General features: G+C 35.4%; 1 protein-coding gene across 1 annotated transcript in view; it reads right to left on the bottom strand.

Moving 5' to 3' along the window:
• MAN1 (LEM domain-containing inner nuclear membrane protein MAN1) overlaps window positions 1–18,310 on the bottom strand; it is a 296,543-nt gene that overhangs the window by 33,976 nt on the left and 244,257 nt on the right. Inside the window, exon 14 of the mRNA XM_090397559.1 lies at window positions 2,717–2,795. Coding sequence (XP_090253685.1) covers window positions 2,717–2,795 — 79 coding nt within the window. The remainder of the gene's footprint in view (window positions 1–2,716; window positions 2,796–18,310) is intronic.

The raw sequence follows: 18,310 nt of genomic DNA, 5'->3' as shown, positions 1-18,310 counted from the left end.
GAAGAAAAGTAGCAAAATAGGTGTTTGATAAAGGTGGCAGATCAAGATCTAGTTGGATTGATGTAGTTAGAAGTGCCCTAGAAAACAGAAATATAAGATCTGACAATATTATTTGCTGAGAGATAATGGATTAATCTGGAGGAAAATTGTAGACAGAGAGTTAGTAATAATGTAAACTTTTTATGTAATACCATTATACTATCCCTTACACACCTTGAGGGTATATATCAGGAATTTGATGACGATGATGGTGATCTCACTCACAGGTTTTCACTGGATGCTGTTGTATATTACTTCTACTTCTCTCTCTTTATATGGATGCTTTGCTTGGTCTTATCTGTTGAATCTCTTTTTTGTCCTTCCACTTGTGGCATGCATAGGAGTAATGATGTAAACTTTTTATGTAATACCATTATACTATCCCTTACACCCCTTGAGGGTATATATGCTGGATGATCTCCCTCGTATTTAACACATTTTTGGATGTTTTGCACTTAATGATGGTCTTTACAGGCAATATAAAGATGATGTTTTTGGTTGGTAATAGGCCACCATCCCTATGTATGAGAATTCTTCTTACGGCCACCACTCGATCTTTTAATTTGAAGCAAATCACCTTGTCAACATTGAGGTCTCACTCTGATATTATTCTGAGAACATCTGGATAAAGAAGGGCTGCATTAATGAATAATGAGAGAAGATGAAATATTTACATGCAATTGAGGTTTTTTGCTTTTTATTTCTGTCATTTGAAGCACCAACTCTAGGTTTGGGCATGATGAGTGCCCAAAATAACCTTTAGGATAAAACACTTATTCTGAAGTATGCCAGCAGAATGATCTTTGCCAGGTAAGGACCAAAACACTGCAACACTACAAAGATTGCTCTTTCCAGGTGTCAATGGGTTGTGCTGCATGGCAATATGGTGGCTATGCATCGGATCCAGTGGTGAGGTCTGACTCAGGAGAAATAGAGTGAAGAATATGGGAAGAAAAGAACAGTCAAAGATAAAGAATGAAAAGAGCCAATAATGGGAGATCCTATCCACTATGCATATGTGTCTCACATTGGAGTCAATTATCAGATGCTACATATATGTAACATATCATTATTTTGTTTAATCTTCTTCTACAGTCAGTCAAGAAACCTAGTCCCAGATTACCTTAGGTTTCATGAGTGAGAGCTAGTTGCACTTTTCTGCACTCTCATAATTTTGCCCAACAAGGAGAGCTCATATTAAAAAAAATATGAGAATCACATTAAAGAAGATATTAATAAGAACCTTGACATTGTTAGCATTCAGGACCATACCACTTAAGATGAAAGCAAAGCTCACACTCAGGTGGTACGGTCACTTAAACAGAATGGGAGAGGAAAGATTAGTAAAGCAGGTGTTTGATGCCAAGATGGCAGGAAAAAGATCTATAAGATCAAGATGAGATGGACTGATGCCGTTAGAGGTGCCATCTATGATGACAGAGATCTCATTTGCTCCCAATCTGAAACACAAGGTTAGCTCACTCACATCTTTCTAACTGGCTGACTGACTCACCTTGCATGTGATGTTTTCATTTCTTTTCCAGAATTTTTGTGTTATGAGGGAACTTTTATTCATTTTTTCAAATGCAACTCCTGCCTACAAAAGATTATAAATCTATAGTGCATTAGTACTGTGAGTGGACTAATAATTTTATATATATATATTATTGTCATCATATTTTTACATAGCCTGGAAACCATGCTCTATAGACTAAACATGGAACTTTTCAAGTGGTGGTCTTGCACAAAGCGATGAAATTCGTCTCCCACCTAAACACTACTGCACTATAGGTTTATAATAACGGGATCCCACTATCCACTATTATAAACATGGCCCACTATTATAAATATGGCCTATAAAGAACCTTAGTGACCAATGTTAAATAAAAAATATGCAAAGAGGAATGGCTCAGAAGCTAGAAAAATAATGTTGATATGACATCTGAATAAGTTTCTTGTTTAAATATAAAGAGCCAATAGGCTTCACTTCGGCGATGTAACATTATTTAAATTAAGGGGATATTAAATCCGACATTATTTCAAAGCCGAATAAGAAACTCAAAGATAGGAATCAAAGAGCTTTAGCTTATGCTACAGTCTGCCGAAACTTTTATAGTTTGCTATGTTCGGCATGAAACTCTTTGAGTTTCTTATTTGGCTTTGAAATAATGTGGGATTTAATATCCCCTTAATTTAAATAATGTTATATCACCGAAGTGAAGCCTATTGGCTCTTTATATTTAAGTAATTTATGGGTGCAATTTTTGACAACTCGTATAGCAAAGTATAATGTTCTTTTTGCTATAACCTCAGTATTACCTACTCACTGATGAGACCTCAATAAAGGTCGAAACCAGTCTGGGTAGTGACCTTCCACCATAATGTATAACATCAAACATCTCCTAGGAGATGTGTTTTACATTATGGGTAATACTAAGAATAGTGATCAGAACTTTACCCACCTTTGCAACAAGTTGCCCTAGTGTTGAACTATGTGCTTTAGCTTACGCTACGGTCTGCTGAAACTTTTATAGTTTACTATGTTCGGCATGAAACTCTTTGATTCCAATCTTTGAGTTTCTTATTTGGCTTTGAAATAATGTGGGATTTAATATCCCCTTAATTTAAATAAGTTTCTTGTGTTATTATTACTAGGAAAAAAATATTATAAACATACCATCAAACCACCAACCATGAAGAGCTCGATATGCTTGGCTTGCCGAACTAGAACTGTTGCATTTCAAATAAACACATCCCTAAAATAAAGAAATCAATCTAAATTATCTCCATAAAAAATAAATAAAGAAATAATGAAATTTAAAATAATAATAATAATATAATGCTTACAAGAATTTATTATTGTTAATCTTTATTAATCTTTCATCTACTATTCTAAGTGACAGTAACATTTTAGAAAAGAAATAGTTAAGTAGCATAAAAAATCTCAAAAGTAATACGATGTCTTCTCTTACCTACTAAAAGATCAAAGCGTATAGACCAATGCTTTCTGAACTTATGGATGTAAAGGCCCCCTTGGAAAAATTAAAATATTTCACGGCCCCCATCGGAAAAAAAAATTGTAATATAGACATATATTATTATATTTATTGTATTTATATTCAATACAAAACATACACAGCGAATATTGCAAAAATGAAATGCAAATATTAACATTTTTAGAATCTTGCATACACATTTGACATGGCATTCACTTAGTCTTAAAACATTTTAAATTTGTTTTCATTATTTCACCCCTCCCTCAACAAAACTAACAGCCCCCAGGGGGGGGGGGGAGCTGCAGCCCACAGTTTGGGAAGCGCTGGTATAGACCATGCACCCAGCAGTATCAATCTTTCCTCGCCAAAACTCTTCAAAATATACACTAACTGATTTCACTGGGGATTAACTACATCAATCAACAGTTCATCATTCTTCTTTCCTACAATAAGTCTCAGTCTGACTTATCATCATGTTCATCATACATTTCTTATCATGTTCAACATGACAATAAGAAATGTATTAAGTTTTTGAAGATTTTAACTACAAAGTCATCTCATTAAAAGTAAAGTGAAGTACAGGATATTTAGGTATCCATATTTTTCTTAAAGTGCATTTTATTACAATATATTCCATTTTATAACCTTAATTAGTTATGGATTATTTATTTAGATTAGAAATTGATTAAATTTGTTCCAATGAATGGCAGTTTTGAAATCTTGGTACTATCTGTATCCAGACAAATGCTATCTGAGAAACTTGTTATTATGTAGTGTGTGTGTTATGGGCAATATCAAACTGCCATTGCACTTATGCTATGGAAACGAATAAACTGACTTCGGTTAAACATTGTGAAATGAAGAAATCCTGTAATTTCTGCTTGTTTCATTCATTAAATCTGCCACCCTATGAAGAATAACTTTCAAATGCAGTACTGAAACCAGGAATGGCACTGAAAAATACTTGAATCTGAGTGCACTATTATATTTTTGAGCATGTGTGCAAGTAAAAAAAAGAATGACAGATAATGCATGCAACACCTGCTCAAGAGATAGAGATAGGAGAGGAAAAGAGAAAATGGAGAATGAAGTTCACCCCCACACACACACAAATATATGAAGATTTGTGAGATATTAGATAAGGATTAAATTGGAATGATTCCAGACAACGCAGAAATATTGGAATAAGTTGGAAAAATATTCGGTTGTTGCAAATAAAAAGAGAAAAATAAAATGGTAAAAAAAAAAAAAGGAACAAAGTTTTGATGAAATTTATTACAGTTGCATCTACATAAGTTTTATATCAACTAAAATATTTTGGAAAAGTTAAAATAATCTTTACTGTCTTTCTATGCAAATAGAAGTAGATAAAATAAAGCTTTGTTCTGATATCAACAAATTTTGATGCCAATTTTCAATGAATATGAAAATTGAATAAAGTTACTATTACGTTTTTAGCTGCTTCTCTTCTACGATATTTGCTGAAACTCTTTCATGCAGAAACTCAATTCAATCATAAGCATTCTGAGTAGTGAAAATGAAATTATGTATTTGCTTTACTATAAATAAGGACTAGGCCTAAAATCTTAATTTTAGTCTTGTATTTGCATAATTCTAATAATTGTATACTGTGTGTATATGTATATATATAATTAACATCTCACTTCCATGGAGTCAGAGATTCATTATGGGAGGTCCATACTCTCTCGTGCAAAAAAGATCATTGAAAAATGCCTTAACCACATTCACAGTTTTTGCACTTATCACACACACTCAAGAAATGCAACCACTCTCCATGCAAAGAACCAACCTATTTCTCACCCACTTGTTCAGGCTGACTTTATGCAGCTTCCAGCCACTTGGTCTACTATTGTCTCCTTTTATTCTACTCTATAAAAATCTCCTCCACATTAATCTGGTAACAACTCCTTGCCAACTTATATGTCTCAATCATATCCTCTCTCCTATTTTCAAAGCTCTGCAAGTTACATTCACTCAATCCTTCTTATATCTGCCATTCCATAGATCTCACAAGGGCTTAGTAAACCTTCTATGGATCATCGCCAAAACATCCTCCTCATCATCATATTCCTGATATATACCCTCAAGGGGATATGTACAGGATATGACAGTACTACATGAAAAATTTACACCATTACCAACTTCCTATCTACAATTTTCCTCCAAATCAGTCTGTTACCTGTCAAGGCTCCAATATTATCAGGTCTTATATTTACTGTATCAATCCACCTATATCTTGGTCTTCCGTCTTCCTCTGGATCTTTTTCCTGCCAACCTGGCAGAAAACAATTGTTTTACTAATCTTTCCTCTCCCATTCTGCTTAAGTGACCATACCACCTGAGATTAGCTGTGCTAATGCATTACTGGATGCTGACAATATAAAGTTTTTTCCTAATATCCTCATTTTTAATATGATATTGCCAATGATGCCATCTGTTCATGCCCCTAATCTTTCTCAAGACTCTTATATCTTTGGTCAAGTGTTTTACTTCTAATCCAGCTCTCAGATTCTTCAGTTAAAATTGGTTTGAACACTATCTTGAATACAGCTAATTTAGTGTTTTGGCTAATTTCAATCTTATTCCATATAAATTTATTCCATTGACTTCCTACCTTACCAGGTAGGAAGTCAACTGAATGTTTTACTTGTTCTATAGGTTCTCCATTCACAATGCAGTTGATATTTTCAATGTTTCTGCCTATTTTCATTGTCTTTGTCTTTTTAATGCTGACCTTCATGTTGCAGACTTGTAGCGGATTTATTTAGAACTACATCATCCACATAAAGCAAAGAGCTGACATTAACATCTCCAATTTTTATATCGGCTTTAATACCACTTTCCTTCATAATGTGATCCATATAGATAATAAATAACAGAGGGGATAATGTACATCCTTGTTTGACACCAGATTTAACATTAAACCACCTTCCTGTACTTTCTTCAATTCTAACTGCCGACTTACAGCTCAAATAAAGACTAAGGATTATATTAAGCAATACTTAGTCCCTGTTAACACCATATAACTGTAGCGTATTGAATAGCTTCTCTCTTGGCACCTTGTTATATGCCTTTTCAGATCTACAAAATTTAATTACAGATCTTTGTTATATTCCCATGATTTCTCAACTATCTGTTGTAAAGTGAAAATCTGATCCTTGCAGCCTCTATTTGGCCTGAATTCAGCTTGTTCTTCACAAAACTTCTCTTCCACAATTCTCAACCGTTTCTCAAGTATACTTGCATATATCTTACCAGGAACACTCAGTAATTTTCACATTCAGTTTTATTTCCCTTTTTATATATGGGTACTATGAGAGCTCTACTCCAATCATCTGGAATTCGTCCCTCTGTCCAAGCCTTCTCAACTATGCAGTGCAGCCACTGTAAGACTTTTATACCTCCATACTTAAACATTTCTGGTCAAATATCATCTATTCCTGCTGCCTTTCAACATTTCAGGTTTTTGATAGCTTCTTCTACTTCAAGTATGGATATGTATTCCTGACTGTATGCCTGGTCAGTGTTTTTTGCCACTGTGCTGTCATCACTGCTTGTTTCATTTAGCAAATTTTTGAATTGCTCCATACTTCAAGGATATCCTTTTCTCCCATTTTCATGTCACATTTATCATCTCTAACTCCTTTTACAGCACTCTTTCCTCCATTTCTAAGCTTCTTCAACAACCTCCAGAATATCTTACCACCTTCTTGATATTTATTTTCTATGTTCTTGCCAAAGTCCTCCCTCCCATGACTTTTGTTTAGCTAGATTTACACAGTGTTTCACTTTCTTACATTTGTCTCTGTATTCTCTAAGAGCACAAGCTGACTTATTTGCCAGGAGTTTTTGATATGCTTTCTTCTTTTCCTTCACTGCCTCTTTAACTTCCTGTGTCCACTATGAAGTCTTGATTTTTCTATCCTTGCAGACAACCTCACCACATGCCTCTCTGGCTGAATAATCAGTGTTTTCTTCCAGGCTTGCCACTGAATTTCCAAGGTTTGGTTCGAACTCTTTCATTTTTTATTGAATAATATTTGTGTATTTTAGTCTACAGTTCCCATCTGAGAGCTGCTCAACTTTTATTCGCTTTAAAACTTTCTTACATGTTTTGTCAATTTTATCCTGGCAAGATTAAATGGTGATCACTTCCCATTTCAAATCCTCTGTACACACTCTGTTGTCCTACACCAGTGGGAAAACATCACTATCACAATAACATAGTCAATGAGACTTTTCTTATTCCTTGCCTCTTCTCTCCATGTGAATTTGTGCACGTTTTTATACTGGAACATGGTGTTAGTAATAACCAGTCCATGTCCTGAGCAGAAATCCAACAGGTATTTGCCATTATTCTGCACAAAGTCCATGTGTGGTCTGATCAAGGCCTTATACAAGGAAATCACAACCACTTGTTTGTGCATGTCAATGTCCTCCTCATTACTGCTATAATCTGTAGGGATGTTCTTATAATTTCAGAAGACTCCTAAACTTCAAGTCTCCGTCCACCATCATTCCCATATCTCTCATCTCTTCCACCTCCTTCAAAATTTTTCCATTGACTGTATACTCTGCACTCCAAGCTTGCCTGCAAAATTTCAAGATCTTGCACTTTGCAACATTAAAGTAACAGCTCTCACTTGCTCACTCACATAAGTCTATTGAGATCCTCCTGCAAGGCCCAAACATCCATGTTCCACTTCTCATAGTTCTTCCTGACTTTGCATCATTGGTAAACAGCTGCATATCTCCAGTTAAGCTGATAGTCAGATAGGTATCAGTGGGTTATGTATAAGTGAGTGACACACCAATGTTATTAATATACAAATTAAACAATATTGGTCCTAAGACAGACCCCCTAAAATACTTTGTCAGTGACCTTCCTCTTTTGAGATATCACTCACCCATACATAACCCACTGATACCTATCTGACAGCCAATCAGCATATCCAACTAAACAGTCAGTTATCTAATCCCATCAGTTTCAATTTAGCCCAGCTTGTCATGTGGTAATCTAATAAAGGCTTTTGAAAAATTCAAGTATACCACAGTATATGCATCTCCTTTATCCAGTGAATTTGTCATCTTGTTGTAAGCAGACTGTTAAAGTATGACCTTCCTTAAACAAACCCATGCTAAGCATTAGAAAGAATACTGCTATTGTCAACCCATTTCTGAATCCTTCTCGCCATTTCTCTAAAACCTTAACACAGTGTTTCCTAATGTGGGGGTGTATGCCCCACAGGGGAGACAATTAAAAAATGATTGCATTTATCACCGATATAGTAAAAAAATCGGCATTGTCAGCAATAAATTATCGATGTTGCAACCCTGACTTTCTGAGAAAAAAAAAAAAAGCTGGCAACACTAGTACAGCAGTCAACATAAATACTTGGAAGTTAAGTGTGTTAAGGTTAGATCATAGCATCTGTCACTTCTGAAAAGTAAACAGTGCCAATTTAACTTTGTGCAGTTTTTGTTGTAGAAACAATGAGGCAAGTTTAATTTTTTTTTATGTATTGTCAATGGTTTTTTATGCTAGCAGCTGTTTTTTTTATGCAACACTTTTACATGTTAGTTTTCTGGTTATCCAAAAGTTACGCTATTATCAATTTAAATAAAATGAACACTTTGCCACAACTGTATTAGGTTCATTTGACAGCTGAAAACAAGCATAATCTCTCATATTTCATTGTTTCTTTTTCTCTGCTTGTGACGGTGGACTTTTAAAATTTTACTTGTTTATTATTTTAACTTTTTATTTATTATATGTGTTTGCAGTAGTATAAATACATATTATATGTCATTAATTTCCTTGTATAATCCACACGTGTACAGTATACTTTATAAACCTATTTTTTTCATTTCAAACTTGCCTCATAAAAAGAGTAGTGCAAGCAAGAAAAAAGTTCATCAGTATTCAGATAAGTATTAGTCAGCTTTAACATTGTTTCCCTCTTTACCAACATCCCATTATCTGACACTATTAAATTACTATATGATGATTACCCTCCTGATATTGCAAAGATTTTTGAATTTGTTATATAATCAGGATATTTCATTTCAGCTGGAAAAACAAGATCTATAGACAAGTTGAAGGTACTGCCATCAGTAGCCCCCCCCCCCTTTGTTTATTAATTATCTTGAAAAGGGAAAAACAATAACTGGGAAATATTATTCCGATCTTATAAACCGGGTCTTTTCTCACAAAAAAAATTCATGAGAAAAGACCCGGTTTGCAGAAGAAAAAAATCATCTTTCATCTGGACAATGCACGTACCAACAAAGGTGTTTTGGCAATGGGAAAATTGAGGGATCTGCACTATGAATTGTTGGAACATCCACTCTATTCCCCAGACTTGGCTCCTTCTGACTTCTATCTCTTCTCAAAACTAAAACTCTTCCTTGCTGGTCAGCGAGGAAGAGTTTTAATTTTTCTTCAAATCAAGAAGTGAGTGCAGCTGTAGAGGGGTATTTTGCAGATCTTACTGAGAACCACTACAGGGATGGGATAATGGTGATGGAGCATCACTGAAATAAATGTATTAGTCTTAAGGGAGATTATGTTGAAAAATAAAAATAATTTTGAAATTATAAATTTGTTTTTTCATTTGTTAGGCTGAGAACTTTTCAGACCACCCTCGTATAATGTTTTAAATAATGGCTTCACATGTGAAAAAAAACTAAATAGAATTTATTACTTCCTATATATTTTGCTCAATATGTCATGAGCTTCATTCACAGAAAAGGCAGAAAAATTGGTAAGAGTATTTAAATTATGAATTCAAGAATGAGGAAACACTATTAGAGTTCAGAGAAGTGAGTATAGCTATATAATTAATTAATAATAAAAATTATAAACAATTATCAGCAATTACTTCCCAAAACTTAGAAAGAGGCATACAGTCTGTTCAATTAAGATTAGAATGGTGGCATAGGACTTCACACGATTCAAAAAATAAACAATCAAATTTGAACCTACTAGTGTAGCATCTTGGTATGGTTCCAGTGAACTCTATGTCATGTCAATGGCATGAGAAGCAAAGCCTGAACCCTCAGATTCCAAAAATCTTATATAATCTTGATGTTTCTGGATTCTAATCATAGCAGAATAGCCAATCTGTCCAAAGTAGCAAAGATGACAAGAACAGGGTATTGGATAAACATCCGGGCAAGGATAGAGTCAATAATGTATCTTAGATAGGCAATAAGAAAGATGACAACTTTCAAGATGGTATACAGATTATATCTGTAAAGGATCCTTGCTATTTGTTCAGATATTCCTTTAAGGTAGGGTATGTGGATCTTTTTAACATCAGATTGCAATCTGAGAGAGGGATGATAATTATCAAATATCGTCTTTATCAAGGTTTTGCTGTATCCACTGAGTAATAGAGTAAGTTTTATTTTATTCAACTCTTCTAGTAAAAGAGACTCAGCAAAACAAATTATGTGTGCTTGGTGAGGAATAGAATCGATAATCATACAGTCAAAATTTCCAAACAGTGAAGTCATCCTTCTTGGTGATTTCAATGTCCATAATTCTAATTGGCTCCCTATTTTGCATTTCACTGACCAAGCTGGAAGAGAGGGCAGAGATTTTTGCTCTAAGCAATAACTTAAAACAGATCATTTCTTTTCCCGATTCCTGACAATTCTAGTCACTTATCCAACTTTCTAGATCTTTTCTTAGCTAGTTCCCCTTCCAGGTACTCTGTTCAGGTGACTGCTCTTCTTTGCAATTTAGACCACAATCTTATCCAAGTTTTGTCTCTGGTGGAACATCCTTCCTTCCTTCAGCCATTCACAACCTTGTGTGCTCTGGCATATAATGCCAGAGTATGCAAAGTCCTCCCCCAAGTGAGAGGACTTGTGTGATTTTTACTTCTCTTTTCCATGATCAGGCTACTGTTTTCATTCTTCAGATCCAGGTACCTGTTGATCTTGTTACAGAAATCATCAATATTGTTCAAATTCACCCTGTTTAAATCCCCAACCCATATCTAAACCATAGTTCTCCAAAAAGTGTGCTGAGGCTGTCTAAGAAAAGCAAACAGCTTTTCATAAGTGGCATGAGACCAAAACAACAGCTCCAGCTTCACTCATAGCCTACACAGTTGCCTGCTACACTTGTAAAACCACCACTAAAAGAGCAAAGTCTAAATTCAAATGGAAATCTTACTGCTTATGCCACCAGCAGTTGCACCATCTGGTCTCTGACAAAGCCTTTGGGTGCAATTTTTGTCCATCTGTGTGTCCTCCTCTATCTTACTCTAATAGTGGCACTGTAACATAACCTCAAGACAAGGCTGAAGTCTTCTCTTCATTCTTCTCCTATACAGATGACCATGACAAATTATCTCCTTCCTTACCTAGACCATAGCATTTCATGCCTCCTGTGGCCTTCTGTCAAAAAGATGTCAAAAGAATATTGATTAACTTGAATACTACTACTATTATGGCAGTGGGTCCAGATGGAATTTCATCTATTGTGCTCAAGAGAGATGTGTACCTGAACTAAAACTATTCACTAAAGTACACAGGTAGTATCCACCCTTCAGTATGGAAGAAAGTTCATATACAACAAGTACTCAAAAAAAAAAAGAAATAAATATTTGCCATCAAGCTATCAACCTATTGCTCTCAACATCAGTTTTGTCTTAAGTAATGGAAATGATTATCAACAGTCAACTTCTTCAATCCCTTGAGAACTGCTATCTAATTAGCAATCGCTATTTTGGATTTCACCACTCTAGATCCACAGCAGATATCCTGACCTACATCACTCACTTTTGGACCCATTCTATGGAAAGATTTGGAGAAACTTGTGCTGTTGCTCTTGATATCTCCATGGCTTTTGATAGGATCTGGTATTGAGAACTTCCTAACAAGTTACCAACGTTTGGACTGCCTTCATCCTTCTGTAGATAGATTGCCAGTTTTCTTGTTAATCGATTCCTACATGTAATGGTGGATGGTTTCCCTGTTAGTGCTCATATCCATCAGGGCTCTGTCATTTCATCCACCCTCTTCCTGATTTATATGAATAACTTGCTTTCATCTTTACTGCAAATTTTTAAATATTGATTTGCTATCATCAGCAAAACTATGACTAGTTTTGCTGATGATAGTACACTCCACTCATGCTGCTCATATGACAAACCTTGCAGTAATCAAATATCTCATGCTCCAAGATCATCTATAATAAATGCCCTGAACTGACTCCACAGTATCCTTGAATGGGGGGATGAAAGCAACTTAGTCAACTTCTGCTTACTTTTGATAATGCTCAGCTCAACAGTCAAATCTCTCTTCTTGGATTGACTCATACTCCAAATGTTTTCTGGCACAATCATATCACTTCTATAGTATCAACAGCTTGCAAAAAACCGAGGATACTACAAAAGAGATATGTTTGTTCCAGGAAAGATTAGGAATATGTCAATCAAAAGAGAGAGAGACCAAGTCTTCACCATTAAGCTAATATTATCAAAAGCAACGGGAGAAGAACTGAGGTCTTTTTTTCTGAAAAAAACAGAAAATTGTATTTTGAAAGCAGTAAAGGCGACTGCTAATGAAAGGGGTGATAACTTTCAGAAGTTATCACTCCTACTGAAAGATGGTATGGAGATCAATGCTTAGGACACCAATAATTGATGATCATGTAGCTTGAAATGTTTGAGCACTGAAAGGTTTGTCATCAGCAAACCTGTGGATAGTGAATAGGATTTGAGATCACTTAGAGATGATTTATGTATATGAAGAGGATGAATGAAATAAGTCTTCAATAACACCTGTAGTAACGTCAATTGGAAAATCTGCAGACGCGCGCGCACACACACACACACAGAGAAACACCTTCTGCCATTACTTGCATTGAAAAACCTGAGAGAAAACTAATCAATTAAAAAAGGTGGAAGGAAAACCATAAAATGGCATTTTGATGAGAAGCTATGAGAAGTTGTTAAACCAGTCCTGTATTCAAGAGTACGTAATGAAAAGATTCCCCCCCCACACACACACACTACTATAATTCTGATTTTGTTGGCAAAAATATTTGAAATGATAATTCCTTCTTGACCTGATAGAACTGAATAAAAATAAGGATCACCATTAAAATTTGTATTTCAGTTGTACCACTTTAATAGCAAAATTAGGCAAACAAAATGGCACACTGCTTGTGTGCAGTATATCATCATCATCAACAACAATTCTCAATCAGCTGCTAGATGAAGGCCTTTTCAAGATTTGCCCACCTAGTCATGTCCTGTCTTGGGCTGCTTGTTGCCATGCCACTTCAACTTGTTTCCTGAGAGATAATGATATCTTCCACTCTTGTCATTTCTCTTATCCATGTATTATTCCATTTCTTTTCCCTTCTTGTAATTCTCATCATGCATCTTTCCATGCTTCTCTGAGTGGTCTCCAGCCTTTGGATGTCTTTCTCTGAATAAGGATCCAAGTCTCCAATCCATAGGTAAGAATTGGTAGGATGCACTGGTTAAATACCTTTCTTTTTAGACATAAGGGTAAGGTACTCCTAAAGATATTATGGTTTTTACCAAATGCATTCCACGTCAGTTTAACATGTCTATCTATTTCTTCTTGCATACTGCTATCATTTGTATTCTTTTAACCCAGGCAGATGTAGTTATTCACATTTTTCCAGCATTACATCATGAACGTATATATATCGGATTTATTCTGTGAAGTTGTACAGACTAAATTACTTGAGTCTTCTCCAAGTTCATATTTAGTTCATTTCTTTACTGTTGTGTGCTAATTCTCAAATCATGTTTTGTAATTCAGATGTAGTATTACCATAAATAATGATGTCATCTGCAAAATGTAGATGGGCAAGTCTTTTCCTTCCCAATTCATTGCTAGAGAAACACTACAGTGCTGCATTAAAAAAGCTTTGGTGATATCGTGTTGCCTTGGTGTACATCTTTCCCAATTTTGACAGGGTCTCACTTGGAAACCATTCAACTAATTAATTATCACCAGCATGGATTCTACAACTAGCTGCCAATATGAAATCTGCTTGCTAGCAATTATGTGACTGTATTTTGCACAGGATTATTAATGAGTCTACTGTATGATGCAAATTCTACAATTGGGCTGTTTGCTCTGATCACACATTAAGTGATGATAATGGATCTTTATCCTCATAATTTCCAAATACTGTTGGGGCTCTACAAGGTTCTGTTCTTTTGTTTTGCCTCCTATCTTCCTTCTCAATGAAGTATACCTCTTTCTCACTTATCTGGTTTCGATCCTAAGTAAAATGGTGTTATAGGAGAGATTGAATTGACTTCTATTTGAGTTTATATAGGTCAAATTTAGTATTTTCTAACTTAGTTTGAAATAAATTTGACCTATATAAACCCAAATAGAAGTCAATCTCTCCTACAGTTATTGTGGTCAAAAATAACCTTTTTATTATTTTAAAATGGTGTTATTTAAAGTTGAAACAAGATAACCAGAATTCATAAATTAACAAAACCTCCAAAATCACCAACAGGAGGTTGGTGACAGTGAAACAAGATAACCAGAATTCATAAATTAACAAAACCTCCAAAATCACCAACAGGAGGTTGGTGACAGTGATCACTCACTTGGGAAGTGACTAAGTTTATGAATAATCCATTCAGAAAAGGTTACATGCTGAACTACAAAGCAGGAAATTATGACCAAATGAGGAGTATATCAAGTTCAGTGGAATCAGATCATTTAACTGATGGGAAGAATATTGACAGTGCATGGGAAGCATTTAAACAATACTTAAATGATGCAATATCAGAGTGTGTCCTGAGAGTTCAAAGAATAAATAGGGTGGGAGTCAGATGGATGTGTAATCTTATGAAGCAAGAGAATTGTAAGAAAAGGATGATGTGGAAGGAATACTGTGTGCATAAGGATGATGCACATCATGAAAATTAAAGGCAGCAAGCTAGAATAGTCACAACTGTTGTACAGAAAGCAAAGTCTTAGCATGAAAAGAAACTGGCTCTGTGTGCTAAAGACAACCACCCACAAGAATTCTATCGATATTCTGCAAGTAAAAAAAAAGAATGAACATGAAGATGGCATGTGGGTTACAGATGCAGAAGAGGTTGCTCAACTAATGAGTGCTCATTTTGTTAAAAGTTATCAACATGATGTACGTGACATTGAGCTCACTGCTATTCTACACTGTGCTTCTTCACTGGATGAAGAAACTCAGGTGTATGAGGATAAGGTATTAGAGCTGTTGGGATATCAGCATGTGTGCTAAAAGAGAGTTCAGCTGAACTGGCTATTCCTTTGACCAGACTGTTTAATATGAGTCTCAGAACAGGGAAGATTCCACAGGAATGGAAAGAATGTATGGTAATTCCATTGCGCAAGTGCAGTGCAAAGACCGATGTATCTAACTATTGATCAATTAGTATTTCAGGAGTGGTGGTGAAGATTTTTGAAAAATTGGTTAAGGGCTCACATTCTGAAATGGGTTGACAGTGAATCTCTTTGCAATGAGCAACATGGGTTTACTAAGGGAAGGTCAGGTTTCAGCAACTTGCTCACATTCTATAACAATGTTATCACTGAACTAGATAAGGGGAATGGATAATACACCATGATACTTTTGGATTCTGCTAAGGCTTTTGACAGAATACAGCATGGAAGACTGTTGCATAAATTGGAGAATATAGGTTTGGGTTATAGAATATTAGTGTGGATAAGAGATGGCTGACTGACAGATATCAAAAAGTGGTAAGTGGGGGATGTGAGCCTGCAAGATTTAAGGTAACCAGTAGTGTACCACAAGGATTAGTGCTTGGTCCACTGCTATTATCAATGTATACAATAATCATATTGGGAAGGATCTGACAAGTGACATACAGCTATTTGCTGATGGTGCAAAGATAGGTAGGGGTAATCAGGAATGTTGCTGATATGCAGTACTTGCAGAATGATTTGAATAGGCTGGAATTGTGGGCATGGGAAAACGGATGTCAGTTCAATGTCAGCAAATGAGTGGAATGCACTGCCAGAGTGGGCTGCATTCCAACAATGAATGTATTCAAGGCAAGGTAGGATATTTATAGTGATCTATGAGTGTTTGACCTCCCACACTGAGTCTTCAGAGTCAATAGATGTTTAGAAGAAATATTAATATTATAAACATATTACAAATATGTGCTACTCAGAATCTGGGAAATTAGGATTTCTCTTTTACTCAAGGTATTACTATTCCTCTGAATAGTGATACAAGCGTGGGCAGCCAAAGAAGAGATGGAGGGAGCTGGTAGAAGAGGACTTGAGGATGAAAAACTTGGATGTTGTGGTGACAGCGCAAGACAGGAGAATGTAGAGGAGACTCATCATCAACAGTGACTCCACTTAAGTGGGAGAAGCTGCAGAAGAAGAAGAAGATTACTATTCCTCTGAATGGTTCCTAACTCTATACAAATTATAAATATGTATAATAACTGAATACTGTTTTTCATATTTGGGACTCCCTAAAATACCTGACACATTATAGAAGAGGACAATTAGGTTGATTAACAAGCTGTCTTACAAATTCCCTTCTCTCTTTCTCACGTTGTTTAATTCACACATGTAATTTAGAAATAATTAAAGAATCACATGAAAATTAAAGATATTCTTTTATTAATTCTTAATCATCATCATCATGAACCATGGGCTCACTGCCCGTTGGTGTCCGATGCTTCCTTCACTATCTTCTTCCACCTTTCTTTGTCCAGTGCACAGTGTCGCAGTTTCTGTACATTCATTCCACACCAGTCCTTTGTCTCTATCCATTCTCTGTATGGTCTACCTCTTCAGTTTACACCATCCATAATACCAAACATGAATGTCTTTATCTTCTGGTCTTCACTCATTCTGCAGATGTGTCCAAATAATTGCAATTTCCGTTTTATAATCTGCATTAGATTCTCCTTTGGTTGTATCTTCTGATAGAGCTCTTCATTTGTGATTTTCTGTACCCATCCTATTCTTAGAATCATCCTGTAACAAGTTCTTTCAAATGCCAAAATTCTTTTTTTTGATTCCTTATTTATTACCCATGTTTCAGATCCATACCATACACCACTAAAGCTGCATGTTTCCAGCACTCTTAGTTTTGTTTGCAGGCTGATCACTTTACTTTTCCAGATGTTATTCATGGCCTTCAGATTTGTTCTTCCCTTTGCAATCCTGATCTTTATTTCTTTTTTTACAGTCAAGATCATACATTATTTTACTTCCCAAATATGTGAATTGTTCTACATTTTCTATATCAATTCCATCCACTTGTATCTTTTGTTTCATGTTCTTCTCACCAAATATCATTGTCTTCGTTTTTCCCCAGTTCATAACAAGTCCAAATCTCTTCCCTTCCTTATTTAACATTTTCAGTGCTTTTTGTAGTTCTCTTTCGTCTTCTTCAATAATAACAATGTCATCTACAAATCTCAAATTGTTAATTCTCATCCCCATGCACTGATATTCCTTTTGCATCTTCCTTCATTTTATCCAATGCTCTTTCTAAATGTGAGATGAAAATGCTTGGTGATATTGCATTCCCCATGTCTAGTACCTCTGCTTGTTCTAAACCATTTCCCCAAATCATCATTCTAACTGCTGCAACTGCATTCTTATAAACATCTCTTAACACCCCCAACTGACCATGACGTCTATAGACGTTCAGCAAAATCTGGATATGATTTTGTAACACCTATTGAATAACATGGATAAGAAGTGTAATTTGGTCTCACTATTTCATCCACCATAGCCAGTAGAGAGGTTAATACAGCTATCAGTTTTTCTATCAAGTAGCTTTGCAGTTAATAGCTTTTTCTGCTATTAATTGCATTGTCAAAATCTGTTGAATTGTGCTCCTAACTTTTCTAAATCCTGCTTGCTCATCTGCAAGGTATGCTTCCAATAGTGCTCCCAATCTTTCTGTCAATATCGTCATAATCACCTTACCAAGGTGACTCGTCAAAGCAATTATTCTATAATTTTACATTCTAGCTTATTTCCTTTCTTGTATAATGTCACTACTGGTGATTAGTTTACGGAATTAACAACGCATATAAAGTATATTAATTAAAGGTAACTTTAATGAATAACTTCTATATTTCGGCAACATCACATTGCCATCTTCAGGAACATAAAGATATGGTATGTGCACGCAGGCACTAATACAAAGCAAATGAGGAAGAAAGCAAGAAACTAATATTGTTCCTAAAGTCCTAATG

This window comes from Typopeltis vanoorti, chromosome 1 (genome assembly GCF_054136105.1).
Source record: "Typopeltis vanoorti isolate ZY-2024b chromosome 1, IOZ_Tvanoo_1.0, whole genome shotgun sequence".
NCBI lineage: Eukaryota > Metazoa > Arthropoda > Arachnida > Uropygi > Thelyphonidae > Typopeltis > Typopeltis vanoorti.
The sequence above is the reverse complement of the archived record's forward strand: the minus strand, read 5'-3'. Positions and strand labels throughout refer to the sequence as shown.